Genomic DNA, 27,589 nt, shown 5'->3' with positions numbered 1-27,589 from the left:
AAGTGAGGAGTGAGCAAGTGAGGAAGAGAGAGAGAGGGAGGGAGGGCGAGCGAGAATACTCTGAGACAGACGGAGGGAAGAGGAGTCATCTCGTTCTTTCCCGGCTGCGCACGTTAAGAATGAGTAGCCCGTGTCTGTTACGTGCGATGCCCGTGAGCCAGACCCGGCTGAGGGAGGTCAAACTCAGCCTGAAGACCAGCAGAGAGACCATTACGGTCCGACCTACTCCAGTCAGCCGGGAGGTCAGCAGCCGACAGTACAGCACGGTGAAAGAAGCCTCCACCAGGAGCAATGCCCCAAGCAGCCGGAGCAGAAGCACCCCTCCGGTGTACAGAGCCCAGAGCAGGAGAGGTGCGAAACCCAACGTTACCGAGCATCCGGAAAGAAACGGCACTTTACCAGGCGTCCCATCGAAAGTAGGGCCAATTACTCGCACTCCAGTCTCCTCGACGTCATCCTCCTCTTCCTCCTGCACCCCGAAGGGCCATCGCCCCTCACCTCCACGATCTTCACCCTCATGCCCCCTGTCCCCATCCCGGGGCATGAGACGGGCACGATGGCTGAGCTACAGCACTTCTAACATCTGCTTCAACAATACCATCCTTGATGGGCGCTTTAGACAACTACAAGGTAGCATCCTGGAAAAGTGTTTTCATCCTGCCCTCAAAGAGGCAGAGGGCAGTCTTTCCTGGCATACCACTCCACCCTGCCACAGGGGAATTATGGAATTAGTGGGCTTTTTGGAAGGGAATCTGTGTGTTGGCGTTTGCTAGTGGCTTATGCGAGATCTGAGGAAGTGTGTTTATGTGTAGTAGTATTTATTAATGTCATTACTTATGCTGTATATGGGTAGTTGACAAAAAAAACGTACATGTGTCCTATAGCGTGACAGCAAAAATATTTAAAAATTAACTAACAATGGAGATAAATATCTCTTTTTTCAAGCTATTAATTTGATAAATATTCATAATATAAAATAATATATTATTAAGTTTGATTTCCAGATTTTTTGCTGTCACACCATAGGACACATGTATGTTATATTTGTCAACTACCCACATACGCCCCAATTGTTTTACCACTAAATATTTAATGACTTCAACTCCATTCAATGAAAAAACAGTTGTTTTTCCCATCATTTTTTGCTAAATGATGAAGTGATCGGTACATTGGCTGGCTTACTATCATCCACTTCCCTTCTTTGGCTATTTGTGCTTTTTCCAGGAAAACTATGTTCTTTGTCTTTCTCCATTATTTGTTGTCTATTCAGCATAGTCTTAAGTCACCTTACTTATTCTCTCCTGGCAGCTCTGTTTATTTTTAGAGAAGTTCACTGTCACTGTTAATTTACGTAGGACTGCGCTTTCTTTCTTTCTTTCTTTTTCCCGAGAGTTCTTCAGTGCTTTGAAAGAACGGAGAAATATTTTTTTCATTGTTGTCATTAATGTATACATATACAGTATTACTGCACATTAACTTCAGGTCTGTGCTTGGTTATCGGTCTAGCTAGTGACTAGTAATATAACAATTTATTTTATATTTAATTTATATTAAAGGGGTGATATGACACGGCTAAAACAAATATTTTCGTTTGTTTTAGATGTAATGCAATGTGTATACACGATTTTAAAACGCTGTATTTTCCACATACCGTGCATGTTTGTACCTCCTCTTTGCCCCGCCTCTCTGAAACGTGCAGATTTTTTACAAAACTCGTCGCTCTGAACTACGAACATTAAACTTAATTTCTCAACTCAACTCAACTTTATTTATATAGCGCTTTTACAATTTTCATTGTTACAAAGCAGCTGTACATGAGACACATTGACTACAAGCAAAACAATCAAAGTTGTACCTGCAAAAACAAGAAAAGGTTGAAAACACAGAAGACAGACACACCCACACACAAAACACTCCACACACACAACACGCACCAACACACACAGACACAGAGACACACACACACACGGATGCGCACGCACACACACACAACACACACACACACACATACGTACACAGACAAGTACGCACACACACACACGCTCAGTGAGAGCACACATTTAGGATAAAGGAGAGAGAAGCACAGGTCAAATATAACAGATAATAAATTCCTATATGCAATATTAATTAAGTAAAACTTTAAGATTCTAAAGCAGCCCCCCCGGTCAGGCAGATAGTGCAAAAACAGTATGCAAACGGTGGCGAGGAACCCAAAACTCTAATCGAGAAAAAAAACCTCAGGAGAACCCAGGCCCAACCAGGGGATTCCAGTTCCCCTCTGGCAAAAGCTGCTGCCTCTGCACAAGCTCCAGAGAACTTGCACAACAAGGCTAAATAAAATAAATAAACTTAATAATAAAATAAATTATAGTTTAAGATTATCATTAATAATCTAATAGCATTTGAAGTTTTGTGGTGAAGACATGTCAAGAGACCGCGTCCTTCTTTATCCAGCTCTATCATCTCAGCTCTTGTCAGGTCCCCACTTCCCATTCTCCGCTCTACCATCAGGTCAGGCCATGAACTGCATCCTGCTCGCTGTGGTAACCTTGGAACAATGAGACAAGACTGGCTGAGAGTAGAGTACTGTTCTGTACTCTTTGATGCAACAAGTACATCAGTTGTGTTTTTGGTTCCGGTTGATCTAACTAATGCAGCCTAAACCCTCTAAGGATTTATATTATGGAAGAGTAGTGTATGCAAGATTAAAAAGATGCGTCTTTAGTCTAGATTTAAACTGACAGAGTGTTTCTGAGAGAATTTCTATGTTGGTAAGTTTAACCATGTACTGTACAGTAGCTGTATAAGTACGTAGTCATGAGCACTTCACTCTGTAGGTCCAGAGCCCTTCAGTGAAACTGCAGGTCACATCCAGTAAAGGCTTACTATGAGAAAAACACGGACTTCTTCTGTACAAGGAAAATCCATCAATATGAATATTTCACAGAGCTACTCGGTAAATTAGAGAGGATATTGGAGACGTGAAACCTCTGCATTTAGACACACTGCTGTTATAATGGAGAGAGAGTGGCGTTTAGCAGAGGTTAGACTGCAGGATTCTGTACAAGGTGTGAACAGGAAGTTCAATCTATTTGGCAGTAGTTTGATCATGAAATATGTAGTGGTGCAGGGCTAAAAGCTTTTGTTATGCTTTAACACATTTGTAGCTTTCCTTAGTCTGGATGGGAACATGGTAAATTGCACTGTAAAAATGAAATGTTGACCTCTACAAATATATAGGTTAGCTTGATTAAAATCATTAACATGGTAATTTAGATGTGACAACATTAAAGCATAAACAACATTTTAATCCAAGCCTAATGAAAAGTGGTGAATGTTATACAGTTTAACATTAGCAATGATATAATGATGTAAGCTATGTAAGGGATAATGTACAGGCAGCCGGTTGTTATCGCAAAAATAAGCCCGACCGTGTGATCAGGACTTGACGCGAAGTGGACAAAAGCGGGACAACTGGACGTGTTTGTCCGAAATCATAGAATGTTCTGCGAGATAACGCAAATATGTTCACGAGAGAACGCAAATATCTTTGCGAGAGAATGCAAAGGTTTTGCAAGGGAACGCAATGTTTCTCAGGGGAACGCAAAAGTTTTGCGATAACGCAAAAGCATTAAAAAATATATTTTTCTCTTACCTCGCATATTTTTTCCACCACCATATCCCTAAAAGGGCTCCGCAGAATTTGAATGATTTGAGTGAGAAAAATATTTTTCATTGCTTTTTGATCCAGTTGGAGATATGAGAACAGGACAAAACATCAGATTAATTTAAATACTTTTGTAAAATTTGGCAGAATATAAGGCCATAGATGATAGATTTGCCCTGACTATGAAATTTCTTTTTTTTGTTCAAGGGTAAATGAGCATGTTTTGTTATTCCCACTGGTTTCTAGTTTTAAAGCATCTTCTTTACCATCCATATCTCCTCTTCATATTCTAATGTCTTTGCTTACTGCCACTTTATTTTTATCATTTCTACCCTTTGTTTTCATAATCCCTTTGACTTTTCCTGTTCTCTGTAGCTGTAGCTTTTGAATCTTTTATAAAAAAAAAACATCATTAAGAATGCACTATTTTGCCCTAATTGCACTAATTTTATGGTAGATTTTTAAATAAACACAGTACTGCAGAACTGGTGCTGAAGAACACATGCACATATACAAATATACACTTCAGTATACATGAAAAATATGTATGCGACTAATATTGTAACAATACAAGCTATTTTGTATGTTTTAAGGGCTTTTTGAAGGGGTGAAAATAAAATGTTTGGCCAATTTTACATTTCATACATTCTCATGCACACACAATATCAAAGACCTGGTGCTTAAGCAAAACATGTCATAGTCCTTTACATATTTCTATATGTTATTGCCCTGTCAATCCTAGATGAACGAGAGGCTGTCCAGAAGAAGACCTTCACAAAATGGGTGAATTCCATTCTAGCCCGAGTTAGCTGTCGAATCACAGATCTCTATCTGGACCTGCGGGATGGAAGAATGCTCATTAAACTACTGGAGGTTCTGTCAGGCGAGAGACTGGTGAGTGTATACTGTTTTAATGTGCCACAGAAATAACAGGAATTCATTGCAGTAATTTTTTTTATCTTTTCATTTCAGCCTAGGCCAACCAAAGGGCGAATGCGAATCCACTGTCTGGAGAATGTGGACAAAGCTCTGCAGTTTTTAAAGGAACAGAGGGTTCACTTAGAGAACATGGGATCACATGATATTGTAGATGGGAATCACCGCCTCATCCTGGGCCTTATCTGGACCATCATCCTTCGCTTCCAGGTCAGCTTATCAAACCACACGTTCAGTAGTTCAGTGGTTCTCAAACATTTTTTGGTCACATCCCCATTTAAACCTATAAAAATCTTGCCCCCAACACCCCACACTTTGTTTCACTGTATTACGATTATGATACACATTTAACAGCATCATAAACTCATTTTTGTACATAATGACAAGGAGTAAGTTTACATATGTAAACTAATGCAAACAACTAATAGGGTTTAAAGTGCTAGTTCACCCAAAAATAAACATTCTGTCATCATTTACTCACCCTTTTGTCATTTCAAACCTGTATGACTTTCTATCTTCCGCAGAACACAAAAGAATATATTTTGAAAAATGTTGTTAACTGGACCCCATTCACTTGCATCGGTTTTGTGTCCATACAATAGAAGTGAATAGTGTCCAGTGCTGTTCAGTTACCAACTTTATTAAAAATATCTTCTTTTGTGTTCTGCGGAAGAAAGTCATAAAGGTTTGAAATGACAAGAGAGTGAGTAAATGATGACAGAATTTTAATTTTGGGGCGAACTATCACTTTAATATATAGCCTAACAAGCATGTTTGGACCAACAACAGAGTTTATGTGTGTTTGTTTTTGAGTGTTTAGTGAAGCATATATTTAGTTTTATGCACTAGATACGATAGCTGGTTATTTTTAGCCCATGTGCTTCAAACAATGTGAACTGCTGCATATTTCAGCCCTTTGCCAATAAAAGGACTGCCATTTATTCTGCCTGATTTCAACAGCCTGTACTAACTGTACAAAACATCTAAAACGGATCTAAATAAAGAAACAATGCCTTTTTATCTGAAAATGGATGATGAAGGTTGAAATAACTCTTTTAATGAATGTAAGAGTTATAGTACATGAAATCGTGATAATGTTCTCAATTTCATGCTTCAAAGCAGATTAAATGACAGAAATCATCCTCTAGACACATGGATAAAGTTTTAATGTTAATAAATGTTTTTCTCTCTTTTATGCATACAGATTCAAGATATCATAGTAGAAACAGGACGAGCTGACCAGACAGGCAGACAGGAAACACGCTCAGCCAAAGATGCTTTGCTCCTCTGGTGTCAGATGAAGACTGCAGGGTAGGACAACAGTTGTCACACTTAAGTATTACTTAATTTAATAGCCAATACTTATTTTGCTTTGGCGATATTAGGTCACCATTACATCTGTTTGATTTGTTTTGTATTTGCAGGTACCCCAATATAAACATCACCAACTTCACCACAAGCTGGAAGGATGGAATGGCTTTCAATGCTCTCATACACAAACACAGGTTAAACAAACTGGTTAAAATTTGGAAAATGTGTAAGACAAAGTTAATAAAAGTCACAACATTTAAACTCTACTTCTTTTATTGTCTGCTCACATCACTTCATTAGGCCAGATCTGGTGGATTATGGCAATCTACAGCGGTCCAACCCCACCCACAACCTTCAGAAGGCCTTTAATGTAGCTGAGAAAAAGCTTGGGGTCACTAAGCTCCTGGATCCAGAGGGCAAGTAACAGTATTTGCCATCTAAACACTTTTAAGCCAAAACAAATTTTCCCTTCTATTGGAGATAACCGATCTTGACGTTGTGTTTCTTGCAGATGTGTTTACTGAGAACCCAGATGAGAAGTCCATAATCACATATGTTGTGGCATTTTACCACTATTTCTCCAAGATGAAAGCTTTGGCAGTTGAGGGCAAGCGAGTTGGAAAGGTAGATAATTTAAGTGTGTACACAAGTCTGCCTGTTTCTGTGTATACATGTTTCATTCAAGACGAATTGACATTAATGAAAGTTCTTATTCTCTAGGTGCTGGATCAGGCTATTGAAACAGAAAAGATGATTGAAAAGTACGAGACACTGTCATCAGACCTGCTAACATGGATTGAGCAAACCATCACTGTCCTGAACAATCGCAAGCTTGCTAACTCCCTTTCAGGCGTTCAACAGCAGCTGCAGGCCTTTAACTCTTACCGTACTGTGGAAAAACCACCAAAGTAATTAAGACTATTGCCAAACATATTACAAACCTATATTGGGTGATATTGTTAAGTAACTAACTTTAACCTTCTGATGGATCTCCTACTGTTCAGATTCCAGGAAAAAGGCAACTTGGAAGTGCTGTTATTTACTATCCAGAGTAGAATGAGGGCCAACAACCAGAAGGTCTACACACCTAAAGAGGGTGCACTGGTGGCAGATATCAACAGGGTGAGGAATAACAGGAATAAGCTCCAGCTGTGGCACAGGATGACATGAATGTTTTTTCGCAAATAGCAATTTTGTGTGGAACAGATTTTGACAGGCAACTGCTTTGAAGGCAACTGATTTGGAGAAAAATTAAATGGAGCTCCATTTGCTATGGAGCTTTGCTATGCCTCCCTTTCATTTTTGTCAAGTGTTTACGTGTCAGTCTATCGAATACATTTTCTCAATGATAAAAATCTAGAGATAAAAGATCAACTAAATATTTGTCAGCCCAGGAAAGGCAAAATAAAGACAAAGGAACTGAGAATCTAAATTGCTCAAAATAACATTACTGTCTTTATCAGCAATAGTATTTCACCCTCAATACAAACACTTGTGTCACCACTAAGTGTAAGCCTCATCTCATGGTTTGTTGCATATCCACGATTCGCAGTACACCACTGAAGAACATTAACTGTAATGGGATAACTTAAAAATTAAGTGTAGCCTTTCACATGACCTTATTACAAAAAATCTAATCTGAAGTAACAGAACTGCAGTAATTTGAGAAGCTTTGTGATGTGTGAATAAGAGTTTGCCTTCTGAATCAGGCATGGGAGCGGTTGGAGAAGGCGGAGCACGACCGTGAGCGAGTCCTAAGAGATGAACTCATCAGGCAGGAGAAGCTGGAGCAGATGGCTCGTCGCTTTGACAGAAAGGCCGCCATGAGAGAGACTTGGCTGCTGGAGAATCAGAGGCTGGTTTCACAGGTAACTCACAATCAGTAGCCTTTGTGTGACCTGTAAGATGACAATTCTTACCTTTCTTACCTGGCAACACCTGAACAATAAATGAATTATCATTTTTCTTTTTCTGTGAAGGACAACTTTGGCTATGACTTATCAGCAGTAGAGGCAGCTAAGAAGAAACATGAGGCCATTGAGACTGACATTGCTGCTTATGAAGAACGTGTCCAGGCTCTGGTGGCCCTGTCTAAAGAACTGGAAGCAGAGCGCTATCATGATGCTAAACGCATCGATGCGAGAAAAGACAACATACTAAGGCTGTGGGACTACCTTCAGGAGCTCCTGAAAGATCGCAGAGGCCGTCTAGAAAAGAACCTCACCCTTCAGAGAATCTTCCAGGAGATGCTCTACATCATTAGCTGGATGGATGAGATGAAGGTAGGAAGTATGCGTTTTATCAGAATATTATGGTCAAGTGCAAAGAAGAATTTTTCCTAACTGTCTCCTAAATGTGGCATTTACTCTGCAGGGCCGGCTCTTGTCCCCGGACTTTGGGAAACACTTATTGGAAGTAGAAGACTTGTTACAGAAACATTCGTTGGTAGAGGCTGATATTGCAGTGCAGGCAGAAAGAGTACGATCAGCCAATGCAGCGGCTCTAAAATTTGCCAATGGTGACAGTGAGTACAGCTTTATACTATTTAATTCATATATTGGCTATTGCCTTAAAGGTCCCATGTATGGAATTTAGCGGCATCTATCGGTGAGGTTGCGAATTGCAATCAAAGGCTCACCCCACCCCTCCCTTTCAAACCACTACGGTGGCTCTCACAGGACTAAGATGTTGTCATGTTTTCGCTTCTTTGCCGAAAGAGATAACGTATTTATAAAACGCGCTCTGTAGAGCAGTTTGTCCGTTTAGGGCAAGGGGTTCATGATCCTGCTCCTGGAGATCTACTGTCCTGCAGAGTTAAGTTCCAACCCTAATCAAACACACCTGAACCAGCTAATCAAGATATTCAGTATTACTAGAAAAATAACAGACAGGTATTTTTAAATAGGGTTCAAGCTGAACTGCGCAGGATGGTAGATCTCCATGAGCAGGATTGTGCATCCCTGGTTTAGAGATACTGTAGAAACAACATGGCGAATTCCATGTATGGGGGACCTGCGTTGTATGTAGATAAAAATAACTCATTCTAAGGCCACGTTGAAAAACGGAAAAGTTTTTCCTTTGCGTTTTTGAAGTTTCACGTACACATGACAGCGTTATCAAAACTGTCTGCATTTACACAGATCCAGGATATCGGATTAAAACGATGTAGTATGCACGCCAGGCCAGTGAATGGCGATGTTGTTGTGTAAAGAAACAGGACGTGCCTTGGCACATACACATGCACAGTCATAAGGCAAAAGTGCTTTTTAATACCGTTGGTCAACGTATATGTGTGTTTAAAGTCTGGCGAATGTAAATAGTGTGTCTCCGCTGGTCTTATTGGTGCAGCAAATCCACATTTTGCTGGGGAAGCCGCCATATTGTTTTGGCTATACTCATGCGACCAAGCACGTAATACGCATGTGCGTGACGTCATTGAAAGATCCGTCTTGCAGTTTACATGGAAATGAAAAAGGCGCCGTTTTCAAAAAGTTGCACTTTGAGACCCGTCTTGAAAAGTTTGCGGTTTCAGTCCCCAAAAACAATGTTTCCGTCTAAACGAACGGCCAAGACGCATACATTTTTTTTCGTTTTCAGTTGAAAATGGTCTCGTGTAAACGGCCCCTTAGATTTTAGAAACATAATTCTTCATTATGTAAGGTCTTTATACACATCTGAAGACATAGTTATGTATATTATATTCCATTTCTGTCAGTAGATCCTTCAAAACATTACACATTGGACCTTTAAATTATGTTTATTTGTAAAACATGGATTGCTAAACGTGTGACTTAAAGCAAGGATATTATAGTTTACTAAACAAAAACCATGAAAACATTTCGGTTTATTGAAATCATATAAATATTGGCCTTAATATGATTTATGAATTAAATGATTTAATTTATTTATTATTAAATTAATATAATTATAAATCTTGCATCAGGAATATACTGAAAAAGGTATTTTAAAATTAAATTATGAACTAAAAAAAATAAAAAACTGATCTAAAACAAAAATAAAAACTATTTTAAATAGCAAAATAAAAAAGAAATAAAAAACAAGAAAAGCACTTAACAAAATAGCTATAAAATTAAGCATTAATTTAAAACACATTTTTTACTTTTTTTAAATGAACACAATATTAAGTTATTTTGTTATTGTTCTATTTGAGAAAAAACTGTTCTGTATCGTTTAGGCTATAAACCATGTGACCCACAAGTGATCCGTGATCGGGTACAGCATTTGGACCTGTGCTACCAGGAGTTGTGTGCTCTTGCCGCCCAGAGAAAAGCCCGTCTTGAGCAGTCACGACGCCTCTGGAACTTTTTGTGGGAAATCGCAGAGCTAGAGAGCTGGATTCGAGAAAAGGATCATATTTTTTCTTCTCTTGACTATGGAAAGGACCTGACTAGCGTGCTGGTATTACAGAACAAACACAGCATCTTCGAGGATGAGCTCGGTGCCAGACGTGACAACCTAAAGCAGGTGATGGACGAGGGTGAGAGTATGATCCAGGCCAAGCACTTGGGTTCCCCTAAAGTGCAACAGCGAATGGACGAGGTGCGGAGGGAGTGGCAGGAACTTGAAGAGCTGGCCGCTTTCCGTAAACAGAATCTGCAAGACACCCAATGCTTCTTCCAGTTTCAGGGTGATGCTGATGATCTCAAAGCCTGGCTGGTTGATGCTATGCGTCAGATGAGCAGCGATGACGTTGGGCATGATGAATACACTACGCAGCGACTGCTGAAGAAACATCGTGATTTGAGAGATGAGGCTGCGAAGAATGGAGCCACCATTGATGCTTTGTCCAAACAAGCCAATGCACTTCCAGAGGAACTGAAAAGCACACCAGACATTCAGGGGCGTTTGATGGACATCCGAGATATGTATATTGAGCTTTTGACCCTCTCAGATCTAAGGCAGAAGAAGCTGGATGAGACCATGGCACTTTACACCATTTTTAGTGAGACAGATGCTTGTGAGCTTTGGATGAGCCAGAAGGAGACTTGGCTGGTTGGACTAGAGACACCAGAGAAGTTGGAAGACCTGGAAGTTGTACAGAACAGGTATGGCTCTTGATGACATTGTGGACAGAAACCAGAAACAACAAATTAGGGTCTTAATCCTGCTCCTCGAGACCCACTGATCTGCAAAGTTTAGATCCAACCCTAAGAAACCTGAAATGTTGCAAATCAAGGTTTGGACTAGCTTTTGATTTAAGGTTGAAGCTTTTCTCTGTAGTCTCTAGAAGCAGGATGAGTAAACCCTGGGTTAGGAGATAGTATACTAAAGACTTGTGTATAAACCATTGTCTTTTGTTTAATTGCAGGCTAAGCATCCTTGCTCAAGAGATGGGTAACATGCAGGCTCGGGTTGATGGTGTAAATAAAGCAGCCAAGCAACTTGAAGACAGCAGACATCCCCAAACAAAACAAGTAAAAGACTGTCAAGTTCGTCTCAATAAGAGGCAAGTGTCACTAAATTCTCAGTTCAGTTCACAATTCCACCAAAAAACTATGGATGATTTGTAATTTGTCTCTCTTTCTCCCTATAGGTGGGAAGCCTTTAAGGCAATGGTGGAAGATAAGAAGCATAAAGTAGATTCAGCCGTCAGTCTCCACAACTATGACCTTGATTGTGATGAGACAGAGTCGTGGATAAAAGAGAAGACACGAGTCATTGAGTCTACGCAAGACCTTGGAAATGACCTGGCTGCAGTAATAACTATCCAAAGGAAGCTCTTTGGCATGGAGAGAGATCTTGCTGCCATCCAAGATAAGTTGGATTTTCTGCATGGTGAGGCCGAGAAGCTTGTCAAGGACCATCCAGACCATGCTTCTGATATCCTTGCTAGGCAAGCAGAGCTAGATGCAGCTTGGGACACCCTAAAATGTACCCTGAAAGACCGTGAGGACTCTCTTGGGGAGGTCAGCAAGCTGCAGACCTTCCTACAGGATATGGATGATTTTCAGGCCTGGTTGTTCAAGACACAGAAGGCTATTGCTTCTGAAGACATGCCCGATAGCTTACCAGAGGCTGAGCAGTTATTAAGTCTTCACAATGCTGTAAGGGATGACATGGATGGCCATGAGGAAGACTACCATCGTGTTAGGGACACAGGAGCAGCTGTCATACAGGATCAAGAAGATGATCCTCAATACCAGCAGCTGGAGCAGAGGCTGGCGGGTCTTGATAAGGGCTGGGATGAGCTGCACAAGATGTGGGACAGCCGTAAGAACTTCCTAGATCAGGGTCTTGGGTTCCAACAGTTTATGAGAGATGCCAAGCAGGCTGAGACCATCTTAAATAACCAGGTATACACATGATTTCAAAATGATGGATCGTACAAACAAAAATGTATAAAACATGCAAATATTTAAAGTCTGTTGAACTTGAACAATATTTTCTACAAAACAATGTAAGTCTTTTTAAGGGTAATCGTCCATAACTACTTGTCAACTTCTAGATTTAGCTGACTATAAAATTAGTCTTATCCCTGACATGTTCTCTATGTTTTCCCCCAAGGAATACACTCTGGCCCATGTAGACAAACCTGACACTCTAGATGGTGCAGAGAAGGCCCTGAAAAAGCATGAGGACTTTGTCACCACCATGAACGCAAATGAAGATAAAATACAAGGCACAATGGAGACTGGTCAGAGGCTGGTGGACTGTGGAAACCTGTATTCAGGAAGGGTGAAAGACAAGATAGGATCTATTGAAGACAGGTCTGTATTGCTTATCATTATATCACTTATATTCTTTTATTATATTATAAATTGTCATGAAATGTGTGCGGAAGAGAACCCAATTGCAGGCAGCGGGGGATGAGGTTAACAAAAACAAGACTTTATTTACATAAAACACAAAACAAAAACCCACGATGGGGGAAAACACAATACAATAAGATAATGACAGGACGACTACTAACTAACACTAAACTGAAAATAAACAACACTAGATAAACCAAACTAAACACTTACTAAGACTGACAGGACACTCCAAACGGACCACGAGCACAGAAGAAACAGGTAATCACAGGATACAATGAACAAGGAACACCACCGAAGACACCATATACAATGCACGAGCCACAAGACAAAGAAACATGAGGGTATATAAAGGCAAGACAAAAAAGGGATAAAGAGCTAGGACAGGTGGGAAACATTAGACAAGGACGGGAAACAATACAGGAAACGAGAGGGGCGGGACAACTGACGAGACACGAGAAAACACATGAGAAGTAAAAAAACATAAACATCTCATGGCTTTCTCACATAAAACAAGGGATCCTGCCGTGATTCTGCTACAAGATCAAAAAAGACATGACAAGATGGACAGAATCACGACAATAAATATGATCTTTTACCAGTATACCACTTCAATATGGTCAAAATCAAGGCAAAAAGGACAAAATGTTTACAAAGAACATTACTAAAAAGTGAATTTGAAAGAATGTTAATTTTATTAATATTGTTTATTGTGTGACAACAACAAAAATGCATACAAGGCTTAGTTTTGCAGCAATATGCATGAAGGGAAAGGTTGCAGCCGTCATTTGTAAGATCTTAGATTGACTAGGCTGTAAGCTCTCCATAAAGTAATGCATAGTCATATAATATGATGTTACCTTCAACAATTCAATACCAGCTTTTAAATTTGTGAGTAGAAGTTGTGTTAAAATGCTGTGAATCTTTACTTCACATAATAACGGTAAAAATAAATGTTCATTAAATAACATTCTACTTTATGGTGAATAACATAATAGGTATTATATACAGAGTAATACTAATAAAATGTAATTTAAATAAATAAAGATTAATAAATAACTTGTGTCATATTGGCATAACAAATATCTTTATATTTGTCCTCATTTAATTGACTTTGCCATCCTGTAGTGTCAGTGTCTCTCTATGATAGTTTAATGTTAATACACCCATGCATTTCTGCTTTCTTCCTTGACTTGTGCTGGATCAGCAGTAAGCAAGAGAAGCATTATGCTGTAAAACCTGCATTTCCCCTATTAGCCTTGGCTGTCTGTAGCTCCTAATGATGGGAGCCTGTCTTGATGGGTATTGATCTCTTTGTGAAAGTACACCTAACATATTGGCTTCTGTTGCTCTTTTGAAGTGTCTACTTCAGTGAGAGAATGGAGGAGCAAAGGAAAGCCATGTCAATGTCTACCCATATTCAAATGAAACCATATTCACTTCTTTCATTACATCATTCTGCATTGAAGACATACCAGTGACTTGTCATGTGTTTGTGTGTACCATGTCTTCAGGTACAACAAAAACAGAGAGAAAGCCAAGAAAGTCTCAGAGAAACTCAAAGACAACATGGAACTTCAGCATTTCCTTCAGAACACCCAGGATGTGAGCAACATTTCTTCATTGTCTTCCCATTATATATTTAAAGGTTTTGTGATATTTTATCTCATTCATTATGCACTTCTCTCTTCTAGCTTACACTGTGGATAAATGAGAAGATGCTGACTGCACAGGACACATCATATGATGAAGCTCGTAACCTTCACAGCAAATGGCAAAAACACCAGGCCTTCATGGCAGAGCTAGCATCTAACAAAGATTGGCTTCATAACATTGATAAGGTATATAGAACATTATGTGTATGTCAACATTTGATCAGTTCCCTGGTGTTCTACTCTCTGTTTTAAAATACCGTGAATGTGTACAATGCTAATATTTAGGAGGGACAGGAATTGATGGTGTCCAAGCCCGAGTTTGAGCCCATTGTTACGAAGCGTCTCGCTAAGCTTCATGAGTTGTGGGATAAGCTGGAGAGCACCACACAGGAGAAGGCTCGGCTGCTGTTTGACGCAAACCGCTCTGAGCTGTTTGACCAGAGCCTGACTGACATAAAGAAGTGGTTAGCTGAACTGCAACTGCAGCTCCAGGGTGATGTAGACGAAGAAGTGAAAGATCTTACCAGTGCCAACATTCAACTGAAGAAATATCAGGTGTGACATTAAAAGCCTGTTATGTTTTGAGTGTTGTCCCTTCATCTTTGGTGGTAGCTTACAGAATATTGTTTTTATCTGTCCTGCACTTCCACTAGATGACAGAAAATCAAGTTCAGGATCGTGCACGTGAACTAGAGGAGCTTCAGGAAGCCGTACAGCAGCATGCCTCTCTTAGAGAGGACCAGCCTGAGCTGGAAATCGAGCAGCAAACTCTTCAGAGGGACTTCCAAAAGCTTCTCACACCTCTCGCCCAGCGCAGAAGCAAATTGGAGGCCGCTAAGGCAGTGCACCAGTTCTTCAGAGATCTTGCAGATGAGACGGTATGTACACATATAGCATACAAAACACCCAAACATTGCATTTTTGTCAATCATAGTTTCTTCATAGTTGTTTTTTATTTGTTTATTTCAGCTCTGGGTTAACGAGAGGTTACCAATGGCAATGTCTGAGGATCATGGAAATAATCTCCAGACTGTTCAACTTCTTCTCAAAAAGAACCAAGTGAGTTGTACATTTTGTCCTCTTCAGTCCCACCTACAATTCCATATGCAATGCAGTAGAGCACTGGGTCCCGACCCCGTTTATGGAGGACCCTCAATATTTAGGATGTCTCCACACACAATGTTAAACATGAGCACAACCTCCCTTGTTCATTTCTCTGACTGGAGGTGAAAATTATCATCATGCATTGTGTGATCATGTCCCTTCACCCTATCTTTTACAGTCACTACAAAAAGAGATTGATGGCCACCAGCCACGTATTGATGAAGTGTTAGAGCGTGGACGGCGAATGGTGGCAGAGGGCAGTCTAGAGGCAGAGCGCATGTCAGAGGAGATGAGGAAGCTTCAAGAAGACTGGGCAGAGTTGCAGGATGAAATGGCCAAACGGAGAGCACGGCTCTACAGCTCCAATGAGGCCCAGCAGTACTACAATGATGCAGATGAAGCTGAGGCCTGGATCGGCGAACAAGAACTTTACATGATTGCTGATGAGAAAGCCAAAGTAAGAGCTTAGAGAACAATAGTATTACGGCTTTATGCTGATCTGTCTAAAGACGTCTCAACATTGCCAAGTTAGGTCAGCTCTGTGATGGTCATAAATTCTGTGAGCAATACTGACTAAAAGCCATACTTAAATAAGGCTAGTACCAGAGGTGGCTCTGTTAAAGTAAAATTAGGTTTGTTTTTTATATTTTGCAGTCACAACAATTGATGTCATGTTTTGTGACTGCTGTTCATAATAATCTTTTTGTTAACAGACACGAGAAAACACATGAGAAGTAAAAAAACATAAACATCTCATGGCTTTCTCACATAAAACAAGGGATCCTGCCGTGATTCTGCTACAAGATCAAAAAAGACATGACAAGATGGACAGAATCACGACAATAAATATGATCTTTTACCAGTATACCACTTCAATATGGTCAAAATCAAGGCAAAAAGGACAAAATGTTTACAAAGAACATTACTAAAAAGTGAATTTGAAAGAATGTTAATTTTATTAATATTGTTTATTGTGTGACAACAACAAAAATGCATACAAGGCTTAGTTTTGCAGCAATATGCATGAAGGGAAAGGTTGCAGCCGTCATTTGTAAGATCTTAGATTGACTAGGCTGTAAGCTCTCCATAAAGTAATGCATAGTCATATAATATGATGTTACCTTCAACAATTCAATACCAGCTTTTAAATTTGTGAGTAGAAGTTGTGTTAAAATGCTGTGAATCTTTACTTCACATAATAACGGTAAAAATAAATGTTCATTAAATAACATTCTACTTTATGGTGAATAACATAATAGGTATTATATACAGAGTAATACTAATAAAATGTAATTTAAATAAATAAAGATTAATAAATAACTTGTGTCATATTGGCATAACAAATATCTTTATATTTGTCCTCATTTAATTGACTTTGCCATCCTGTAGTGTCAGTGTCTCTCTATGATAGTTTAATGTTAATACACCCATGCATTTCTGCTTTCTTCCTTGACTTGTGCTGGATCAGCAGTAAGCAAGAGAAGCATTATGCTGTAAAACCTGCATTTCCCCTATTAGCCTTGGCTGTCTGTAGCTCCTAATGATGGGAGCCTGTCTTGATGGGTATTGATCTCTTTGTGAAAGTACACCTAACATATTGGCTTCTGTTGCTCTTTTGAAGTGTCTACTTCAGTGAGAGAATGGAGGAGCAAAGGAAAGCCATGTCAATGTCTACCCATATTCAAATGAAACCATATTCACTTCTTTCATTACATCATTCTGCATTGAAGACATACCAGTGACTTGTCATGTGTTTGTGTGTACCATGTCTTCAGGTACAACAAAAACAGAGAGAAAGCCAAGAAAGTCTCAGAGAAACTCAAAGACAACATGGAACTTCAGCATTTCCTTCAGAACACCCAGGATGTGAGCAACATTTCTTCATTGTCTTCCCATTATATATTTAAAGGTTTTGTGATATTTTATCTCATTCATTATGCACTTCTCTCTTCTAGCTTACACTGTGGATAAATGAGAAGATGCTGACTGCACAGGACACATCATATGATGAAGCTCGTAACCTTCACAGCAAATGGCAAAAACACCAGGCCTTCATGGCAGAGCTAGCATCTAACAAAGATTGGCTTCATAACATTGATAAGGTATATAGAACATTATGTGTATGTCAACATTTGATCAGTTCCCTGGTGTTCTACTCTCTGTTTTAAAATACCGTGAATGTGTACAATGCTAATATTTAGGAGGGACAGGAATTGATGGTGTCCAAGCCCGAGTTTGAGCCCATTGTTACGAAGCGTCTCGCTAAGCTTCATGAGTTGTGGGATAAGCTGGAGAGCACCACACAGGAGAAGGCTCGGCTGCTGTTTGACGCAAACCGCTCTGAGCTGTTTGACCAGAGCCTGACTGACATAAAGAAGTGGTTAGCTGAACTGCAACTGCAGCTCCAGGGTGATGTAGACGAAGAAGTGAAAGATCTTACCAGTGCCAACATTCAACTGAAGAAATATCAGGTGTGACATTAAAAGCCTGTTATGTTTTGAGTGTTGTCCCTTCATCTTTGGTGGTAGCTTACAGAATATTGTTTTTATCTGTCCTGCACTTCCACTAGATGACAGAAAATCAAGTTCAGGATCGTGCACGTGAACTAGAGGAGCTTCAGGAAGCCGTACAGCAGCATGCCTCTCTTAGAGAGGACCAGCCTGAGCTGGAAATCGAGCAGCAAACTCTTCAGAGGGACTTCCAAAAGCTTCTCACACCTCTCGCCCAGCGCAGAAGCAAATTGGAGGCCGCTAAGGCAGTGCACCAGTTCTTCAGAGATCTTGCAGATGAGACGGTATGTACACATATAGCATACAAAACACCCAAACATTGCATTTTTGTCAATCATAGTTTCTTCATAGTTGTTTTTTATTTGTTTATTTCAGCTCTGGGTTAACGAGAGGTTACCAATGGCAATGTCTGAGGATCATGGAAATAATCTCCAGACTGTTCAACTTCTTCTCAAAAAGAACCAAGTGAGTTGTACATTTTGTCCTCTTCAGTCCCACCTACAATTCCATATGCAATGCAGTAGAGCACTGGGTCCCGACCCCGTTTATGGAGGACCCTCAATATTTAGGATGTCTCCACACACAATGTTAAACATGAGCACAACCTCCCTTGTTCATTTCTCTGACTGGAGGTGAAAATTATCATCATGCATTGTGTGATCATGTCCCTTCACCCTATCTTTTACAGTCACTACAAAAAGAGATTGATGGCCACCAGCCACGTATTGATGAAGTGTTAGAGCGTGGACGGCGAATGGTGGCAGAGGGCAGTCTAGAGGCAGAGCGCATGTCAGAGGAGATGAGGAAGCTTCAAGAAGACTGGGCAGAGTTGCAGGATGAAATGGCCAAACGGAGAGCACGGCTCTACAGCTCCAATGAGGCCCAGCAGTACTACAATGATGCAGATGAAGCTGAGGCCTGGATCGGCGAACAAGAACTTTACATGATTGCTGATGAGAAAGCCAAAGTAAGAGCTTAGAGAACAATAGTATTACGGCTTTATGCTGATCTGTCTAAAGACGTCTCAACATTGCCAAGTTAGGTCAGCTCTGTGATGGTCATAAATTCTGTGAGCAATACTGACTAAAAGCCATACTTAAATAAGGCTAGTACCAGAGGTGGCTCTGTTAAAGTAAAATTAGGTTTGTTTTTTATATTTTGCAGTCACAACAATTGATGTCATGTTTTGTGACTGCTGTTCATAATAATCTTTTTGTTAACATATGTGATATCCATGCTTCACATGCAATATCTGTGCTATCTGGTATTGTAGAGATGCTCTTAGTTTATTGTAAAGTGGATTTGTTATCTGTCCATTGTAGGATGAGCAGAGTGCTATGATCATGCTGAAGCGACACCTGGTTCTGAAGCAGACTGTAGATGACTATGCACATTCCATCCATCAGTTGGCAGACCGTGCACAAAAGATGCTGGCCGAAGAGCACCCAGATGGGTATGTCACACTGACTGCACATTTCCACAGATTTTTTTTTTAAATGTTTCAAAACATTAGAGTAGTTTGTATGTACATACGTATTTTTATAGCATATGCTGTGATAAAGAGTGACTTACAAATGAGAACCAAAACTTATCCAGAATGGGGGGTATAGTATAAGGAAATGGGATATAAACATATATGACTTGCTTTATTCTGCAGAACACAAAAGAAGATATTATAAACAATGTTGGTCACCGAACAATGGCGGTACCCATTGACTTGTATTGGTTTAGTGTCCATACAGTAGAAGTGAATACCGCTATTGTTCGGTTACCAGCATTCTTCAAAATATTTTCTTTTGTGTTCTGCAGAAGAAAAGTCATACAGGTTTGAAGTGACAAGAGGGTGAGTAAATGATGACAGAATTTTCATTTTTAGATGAATCGTCGCTTTGGCTATATATCGAAAATAGGAGGAAAGCAAACACTGAACCTTCCCACTATGTCTGAACCAGTAACAAAATTTTAGCAATCTGTCTGTCTATAATCTATCGTCTGTCCACAATGAACACAAAATTATAAAGTGACAGTACAAAATCAGTCGCAACCAGAAAGGTGTGAAAGTACAGTATTGGATGTTTCTGAACATCCACATTTGGTCTCTAATGAGGAACTGAGTGAGTGACTCAATAATCTGTTGTCTGTATGTGAAGTGAGGCCATCATTCGGAGACAAGGCCAGGTTGATAAACAGTATGCTGGGCTGAAGGAGCTATCAGAAGACCGCAAAAAGAAGCTGGATCACACATACCACCATTTCCTGCTGAGCCGTGAAGTGGAGGATCTTGAGCAGTGGATTGCAGAACGTGACGTGGTGGCCTCTTCACAAGAGATGGGTCAAGACCTTGACCATGTGATGGTAAAACCCCCCTCACAGAAAGCATACTATGACCTTTTACACACACAAAAACTTTCTTCATGTATAATGCAAGACCTTGCATACTCAGTGCTACTTTTTCTAGTTGTTATAGCCATGCTAATTAATATTTTAGATCCTGCGAGATAAGTTCAGGGAATTCGCACGGGAGACCGGGACAGTGGGTCAAGAGCGTGTAGATGCTGTGAATCGGACCATAGATGTGCTGATCGAAGCAGGCCACAGTGAAGCTGCAACCATGGCGGAATGGAAAGATGGGATTAATGAGAGCTGGGCAGATCTTCTGGAGCTTGTCGACACCCGCGCCCAGCTCCTCACGGCCTCCTATGACCTGCTGAAGTGAGTATAAGAGAACCGACTACAGTTCAGATGTACTTGTGTCAGATCATATTACTCCTACTAACGTATTGCATCTAATCCAAAAAGTCTGTCAAGTCCAATATTATCTGTAGATTGGAAGACTAAACAACTTACTACTAATACTCGTGAACTTCTCTAGGTACTTTTATGATGGAAAGGAGCTGGTTGCTCACATCCTGGAAAAGAAGAATGAGCTTCCTGATGATCTGGGTGAGGACTTCAGCAAAGCGGAGTCCTTCCATCGCATGCATGCTGCATTTGAGAGGGATATCAGCTCCTTGGGAAAACAGGTACAGCAAACAACCTGGCACATTAACAAAGTATCCCCATCCTCATGCTATTTTCCATTTAAACATCCATGTTTTTATACTTACCAGCCATTGGCTAAAATTAGGAAAATCTCAATGTTACAATTGGAAATTTTAAGGATAATTCCATATCTCTGTTCTTGCAGGTTAAACAGTTCCAGGCCACTGCAGCTCGGCTACATGCCCAATACGCAGGAGATCAGGCCACTGCCATTCAGGAAACTGAGAAAGAGGTTGTGGATGCCTGGAAGGGACTTTTGGATGCTTGTGAGGGCAGGAGAAAACGGCTGGAAGAAACAGCGAACAAGTTCCGCTTTTTCACCATTGTGAGAGACCTGCTGGCCTGGATGGAAAGCATCATTCAGCAGATAGAGACACAAGAAAAGCCAAGGTAAGGAAAGCTATTCTAGTAGCTATTCAGCAAAATCGAAGTGTCTATGATGTTTGATGACGTTTTTCTCTTGTTCCACTATAGAGATGTATCCTCAGTGGAGCTTCTGATGAAATATCACCAAGGGATCCGTGCTGAGATAGAGACCCGTGGGCCAAAGTTTAATCAATGTATCGAGCTGGGCCAGGCCCTCTTGGAACGCAAGCACAAAGACTCTGCAGAGGTAAACCAATGAGGTTAAAGTCCGGGTAAAGAGAATTCTGAGAATTGTATTGCTGAAACACATTACAGAGGCTCAGAAGTATGTAGTACTGAATTGTGGAGTTAAATGTTTCAACAGTTTTTCACCAATTCTCTGTTCAGGATTTTTTTGCCGGGGCTAAAATGGTGGATCGATGAGGCAATGGAGCGTCCAAGCATGCATAGCCCCTCCCCTATCATTAGAGCGCCTAGCATCAAGCGTCTGCTCAATCCCGAGCTCAGGGTTGCAAGCTCACACGCTTTTAGGCTCTATCACGCTCTCACTCTGCCCAACTAAGCAAATCTCACGACAAAAGACAAATGGTAATGCAGACGTGAATGGACGTGCTTCAGTGATGTTCTATTGATGAATATCGCACGCATTGGCTTGCGCGTGTTAAAATTTAAATCCTCCCATAAAAATCCTCACATATAGCCTACTGGGGACTCAGGTTGAGTGACACGAGTAAGCGCCAACAGCGAACACGCCCCAGCGTTTGAGAGCAGAGAGTCCTGCTTATTTTTCCAAGATTTTGATAACTTATTTTATTTACTTGGATGTTTCTTTCTCCATTCAAATTTGTCTGGGTGGTTAATAACACATTTTTCTGTTGTGTGACAAACTCAGTCAGAACACATATATTAATGTCACTTTACCCGGACTTTAAGTGGTGTTTACATTCAACGCAATTGGCTGCGACAATGTTTCCAGAAGTTATTTATTTTCGGTGAGAACTAGTGATGTGAAGCGTGATTGTTGGCTAACCTTAAATATGTCTCTTCCTCGCAGATCAAGGAGAAACTGATGCAACTGATAGAGAAGAGAAAAGAAATGATGCTCAAGTGGGATGACAGACGGGATTGGCTTAGACTTTGTAAGCTTACACATGCCAACAAACACATAATTACTCAGAGGCATAGCAACTATTACTGTGTTAATAAAAAATGCCAGCAATGTACAAAGACTCAGCAGAAGCCTTTGCAAACTGGAGGCTTCTGCAGTAATCTGATCCAACATGCAAGCGGTAAATGATAATTTACTATGCCTAGCACTCATTTTCCTGCCTTTCAGCAAGAACTACTAAGTAAATGTTACATCACTGAGGTGGTGGTCGGGGGATCGACGCCTACATCCCTGCAGTCAATCACACAGCTATAGACACAATATACCTTACATTGCATGCTTCTCATTTCTAAAACTTCTCATTGTCCCGTTTTTGCTTGCTTTTCTCACTTCCTTCCAACAAGGATGCACAGAAAAGGTGCAAGGGAAAGAAAGAAGGACGCAGCAATCAAAGACGTCTTTATCAATTTGAATGTCCTTGGCCTCGCTCGCCCAATTGCTACTCCAAATCGATGTTTTTGCACAGCTCTATTCTGTCGCTGTGCTGAAAATATCTGCAGATATGTTCTTGGAGCTTAACTAATCCCAAAAGGTTTAACATTGTACTGTATTGTTGTTTGGCTAAATTTGACATTTGACAAAAGATGTAACATTTAAAAGGGACACTCCACCCAAAAATTGTTCGGTTGAACACAGATTGCTAACATTCTTCCAAATATCTATCTTTGTGTTCAACCGAACAAAGAAATCTATACATGTTAGGAACACCTTGAGGATGAGTAAATGATGACAAAATGGTCATTTTGGGGAAATATCCCTTTAAGCAAGCATCAAGTGCTTTGATCAAAAATTGTCTTACAATTCTCATGTCTCTGCGCTTCTTTGCATATACATCCTCAGTAAGCTTTCTCTGTCCTTGATCATTGCCTCCTCACGGTGCATTAAGATCATTTATATGTCCTTCATGAAGGCAGATTTTGACAAAGGAACAGGAAAATGAGGACGCACAATTTTAGAAAACGAGAAGCTCATGTGCTGTACACCACAGGTGCTAATGACTATATCTCCCTCTAGTGTTGGAGGTATGTCAGTTTGCTCGGGATGCGTCTGTGGCAGAGGCCTGGCTCGTAGCCCAGGAGCCATACGTGGCCAGTAAGGATCTGGGCGAGACAGTGGATGAGGTTGAAAAACTGCTCAAAAGGCATGAGGCCTTTGAGAAATCTACAGCTACATGGGAGGAGCGATTCTCAGCACTGGAACGGCTTACTACAGTATGTGTTTCCTCACACACTATTGCTCACACTTTCATAAAATAATAAACTATATAATTTAGATATTTGACAACAAGAATAGGAAATTAGTTGCAACGTGCCGAGAACATTCATATAGCAACATTCTGGCAACTACCAAAGCATCAGCGAGATTTGCATAAGCACGCATCACTCACATGATCTTAAGAAAATGTAAAAATCGAATTACTGTTATTTATAATCTATTCTAGTTGGAGCTGTTGGAAATTCGAAAGCAACAGCAAGACATGCAACAATACATACAAGAGGAGGAGAAAGACAGCAGGTAAATATAAGAACTGTGAAGCACCAAATTTTATGTTCCATATTCTAAATCAAGGCTTGACTCTTAAACACTGGCCACTAGAAAAGAAGACACAGGTTTTGCAGAGGAGTCCTCACAACTCTACACAACAGAAGATCAGTCTATGGTCAGTTGTGTGTAAGCTTTATGACTTTTTATACCCGTTATGATTTTCTGAATCTGTTTCTGACTTTTCTGTGCTCTATAGTCTGGAATTCAAGTAATAGAGCCTAGTTCCGGTGGACTTGCTGGTACAGCAGGAGAATCTACCGTGCAACTGGTCTCAGAGATACAAAGTGGCTCTTTAGAGCTGGACCCCTCCACATCTATTCAGGTCACCAAAGAATCAGAAAAGGCTTCAACTCTTCCCACCGAATCTTCCCAAGCTCAGCCAGTCCTGCTGGAGGGAACTCTAGCCCGCAAACATGAGATGGAGGGACTTAATAAAAAAGCATCCAACAGGTTAGATTTATGATTTTAAGCAATGAAAATGGGTGACAAATTTCTATCAAGCCATATGTAGGTATCAGAATATAGAGACATGCATGTGGGATCTTTACTGACCATTAAATACAAGGTGTCCTATTTAACTCTTGTTTTAGGTCTTGGAACAACCTTTACTGTGTGCTCAGACATGGACATATCTTTGCCTACAAGGATGCCAAAAGCTTTAGCCATAGTGTCACCTTCCATGGAGAGGAACCCTTGAGCCTTACCCATGCTTCATGTGAGGTGTTGACCAACTATAAGAAAAAGAAGCAGGTTTTCAAACTGCGGTAAGGATCTTTGCCCTTAATATTACAAAATGTATTTACGTTTTATGAGATGTGTTACTTTATTGCTTACCCCTATTTTATTTTCTGGTCCTCTTTTAGACTTGGAGATGGAAGTGAATATTTGTTCCAGTGTAAAGATGAGGTGAGTTATTGAATGCTTTTTCTATCCATCCTCTAATCCAGAAGTTTCAAAAAAGCCTTTTTTAGCGAATGATATGCATTTTCTTTGTCTCCATAGGAGGAGCTTCAGAATTGGACTAAAGCTATAGAGCAGGCAGCACAACCCATGACAGAGGAACCAGTCGCAGGGCCATCGGGAGTGAAGACACAAAGCCTACCCCCACCTTCCTCTGCCACTACTCTTGAAGTCCCATCCACCAAGAAAGACAAGGAGAAGAGGTTTAGTCTATTCACTAAGAAGAAATAAAAAGGGCCCAAACAATCCACGGAAACAAAACAGGGCGAAACCCTAGACAGAATGTGACACAGGTGACACTGTCGCAAATGGAACAGATTTATAACACCATTGTTTTTACATTATATTACTTCGTAAGGTTTTAGCTTGAAATGTAGATTACACTGCTGCCTGTATCTAAGCTAATGAAGTGTTGCTAAACACATGTATTGCTTTTTATATTTTGTTGTATTTTCCTAAACTATAGCCACCGAAATTACTCAATATACAAATAAAAGCACAGGAACTTGTTCCAATTCAACCAAAAAGTATTTGTAAGAAAAAAGGATTTCTTTTTGCCTTGATTTTTTATGTGCTGAGCTTGTTCTAGGCATGCTTTAATGTGTATTATAACTCAAGTATACCTACTTTTGTTAATATGCTTTGTTCTTTTAAAAAATGGTTGCAAATGTAATACTGTGCTCTTTGCATTGGAACTTCCATAGAGTTTGATAACTGGAGGTGTTGTGATGAGAGAGTTTGACACTGTACACTATGGCTTTAACATACAATATATGCAGAATGCACAGTGTTGAGTGGTTTTAGATTGTTTAATGTGTTGCAAAAGCTATTTTCCATTATGGTACTGAAATAGGAATACTAATATTATAATGACAATATATTATAAATATTAATCATAATATTATAGTAATATATTAATGTTAGAATTATGAAGTACTGTGATGGTAGTCAAAGATGAGATACAGAGACATTTTTAAACCTCATCTAAGTTGAATATGATTTTTTTTCAATGCATGAGGTATGGTGCTATATGATTACAGTACTTAAGAGTTTTACCCTCTCAGAACTCAGGTTTCCCAGTATACAGTAGGTATTTTAATATTTTATATATATAATCATATCATGTATGCAATTAGAACATTACAATGCATTAGAACAACTACAATAACTTAACCTAATGTGCGCTAAATCGTACTTCTCACAATTGTCATAAAAATATTTATTCCTTACCATGTACAATTTTGAAATAGATATGGTTAAAGAGTATAGGAGCAGTATAGGTTGGTCAGTTCTGTCTAAATCAAATCCTATGGCCAACAAAACTTTCAGGTAACAGAAATGGCATGATATGCAAGTGATGACAGAAAGTAATGGCAGAGGGATGGCAATTTTTATTAACAAAAATAGTTCACCCAAAAATAATTGTTTACATCATTTATTCACCCTTATGATATTTCACACTTGCATGACTTTCTTCTTAAGAACACAAAAGTAAAACCAAAATAGCATTAAAAAAATACTCTATTGACTTCCATTGTATGGACACAGAACAAATAATACATATTCCAAAATATCTTTATTTGTGTTCCCCAGAACAAAGTCACAGGTTTGAAATGACATAAAGATAAGTAAATGATGCATTCATTCTTATTTCTGTGTGAACAATACCTTTAATTCACGTACCAGAAGAAACTAGGTGGTATAATAAGCAGACCACATAAACATTCAGACTTCTGTTTTATTTATAAACACGTGAAGTGCCCTGTTTCTCCTCAATAATAGCCAATATTGAAGTACATATCTGTAATCAGTTTTTATCAGATTTTTTTGCTACAAGTACTAAAACTAAAGTAAATGTAGTAGGTACGCTTCATCTCTTTGTTGGGTGTTTGTGTAGGACTAGGAAAAAGGAACATCATTGTGTTATAAAGGTCAACACGGTGCTTTATGTTCATTTTGGCTTTTTGCCCACTGCACGGAAAACTTGGACCTCCAGATCTTTGTTTTAAACACACTGCAGTCTAAGTTACAGTGAACTCCCTTTTAACTTTTGTTCCTCCGTTCTTTTCATTTTTGTTTTTTATCTCTATGTTCAATGCAAAATCACAAATAATAAGCTGAAGTATGAATCATTTTAAGAATATATAAATAATACATCATAGCATATCATATCATGATATATCACATTGAGAAGATTAATAAACCGTTTGCAAAAATATTTGCCTCTTGTTGTCTGTTTAAATGCCTTTTTAAACATATAAGTGATAACATAAAAGGAATTCTTTTCAACCAGTTGCTGCTAAAATATACCGCTCTTATCCTGTAGAGGGCACTGCTGAGTAAGAAGTAAACGTCAAACTTAAAAAAAAATATATTAGTGATAACAGAAATGTTCAGAAATGTTCAATATGAAGCAATACACTGAGAGGCGTTGGCCAACGTGTGATGTGTTACAAGGAAAGTTAAAAATATTGAAGGGCTCGTGTATTTTTTTATTTATCGCACCGTGCGGCCCTACTAAATGCATGACTCAGTAAAGTAGTAAAGACAACAGT

At 39.7% G+C, this 27,589-nt stretch overlaps 1 protein-coding gene across 1 annotated transcript; it reads left to right on the top strand.

Annotated features, from left to right (window-relative positions):
* Window positions 1–80: 80 nt before the first annotated feature.
* Window positions 81–27,238, top strand: sptb (spectrin, beta, erythrocytic). The gene is made up of 36 exons (XM_057343632.1): window positions 81–630; window positions 4,410–4,561; window positions 4,640–4,813; window positions 5,808–5,914; window positions 6,028–6,108; window positions 6,215–6,330; window positions 6,426–6,538; window positions 6,635–6,822; window positions 6,919–7,036; window positions 7,624–7,782; window positions 7,894–8,196; window positions 8,288–8,438; window positions 10,110–10,980; window positions 11,244–11,381; window positions 11,469–12,228; window positions 12,440–12,642; window positions 14,199–14,289; window positions 14,379–14,525; window positions 14,625–14,894; window positions 14,993–15,217; window positions 15,309–15,398; window positions 15,622–15,900; window positions 19,276–19,406; window positions 20,104–20,308; window positions 20,442–20,665; window positions 20,826–20,976; window positions 21,141–21,385; window positions 21,470–21,608; window positions 22,416–22,500; window positions 23,544–23,740; window positions 23,971–24,044; window positions 24,126–24,189; window positions 24,271–24,524; window positions 24,665–24,838; window positions 24,938–24,980; window positions 25,077–27,238. Exons 1-36 carry the CDS (start codon window positions 120–122, stop codon window positions 25,263–25,265), a joined length of 7,422 nt encoding a protein of 2,473 aa, XP_057199615.1. The 5' UTR covers window positions 81–119; the 3' UTR covers window positions 25,266–27,238.
* The last annotated feature ends 351 nt before the right edge of the window (window positions 27,239–27,589 follow it).

This window comes from Triplophysa rosa, linkage group LG10, assembly GCF_024868665.1.
Source record: "Triplophysa rosa linkage group LG10, Trosa_1v2, whole genome shotgun sequence".
Taxonomy (NCBI): domain Eukaryota; kingdom Metazoa; phylum Chordata; class Actinopteri; order Cypriniformes; family Nemacheilidae; genus Triplophysa; species Triplophysa rosa.
Note: the sequence above shows the minus strand (reverse complement) of the source record. Positions and strands in the feature narration are given on the sequence as shown.

What these genes read in the sequence shown, in the direction of transcription:
- sptb (XM_057343632.1), top strand. Translation starts at nt 120, where the DNA reads ATGAGTAGCCCGTGTCTGTTACGTGCGATGCCCGTGAGCCAGACCCGG. An exon ending in TTCTGTCAGGCGAGAGACTG is followed by an intron (nt 4,562 to 4,639) that starts GTGAGTGTATAC and finishes TTTTCATTTCAG; the next exon opens with CCTAGGCCAACCAAAGGGCG. An exon ending in GCTCTCATACACAAACACAG is followed by an intron (nt 6,109 to 6,214) that starts GTTAAACAAACT and finishes TCACTTCATTAG; the next exon opens with GCCAGATCTGGTGGATTATG.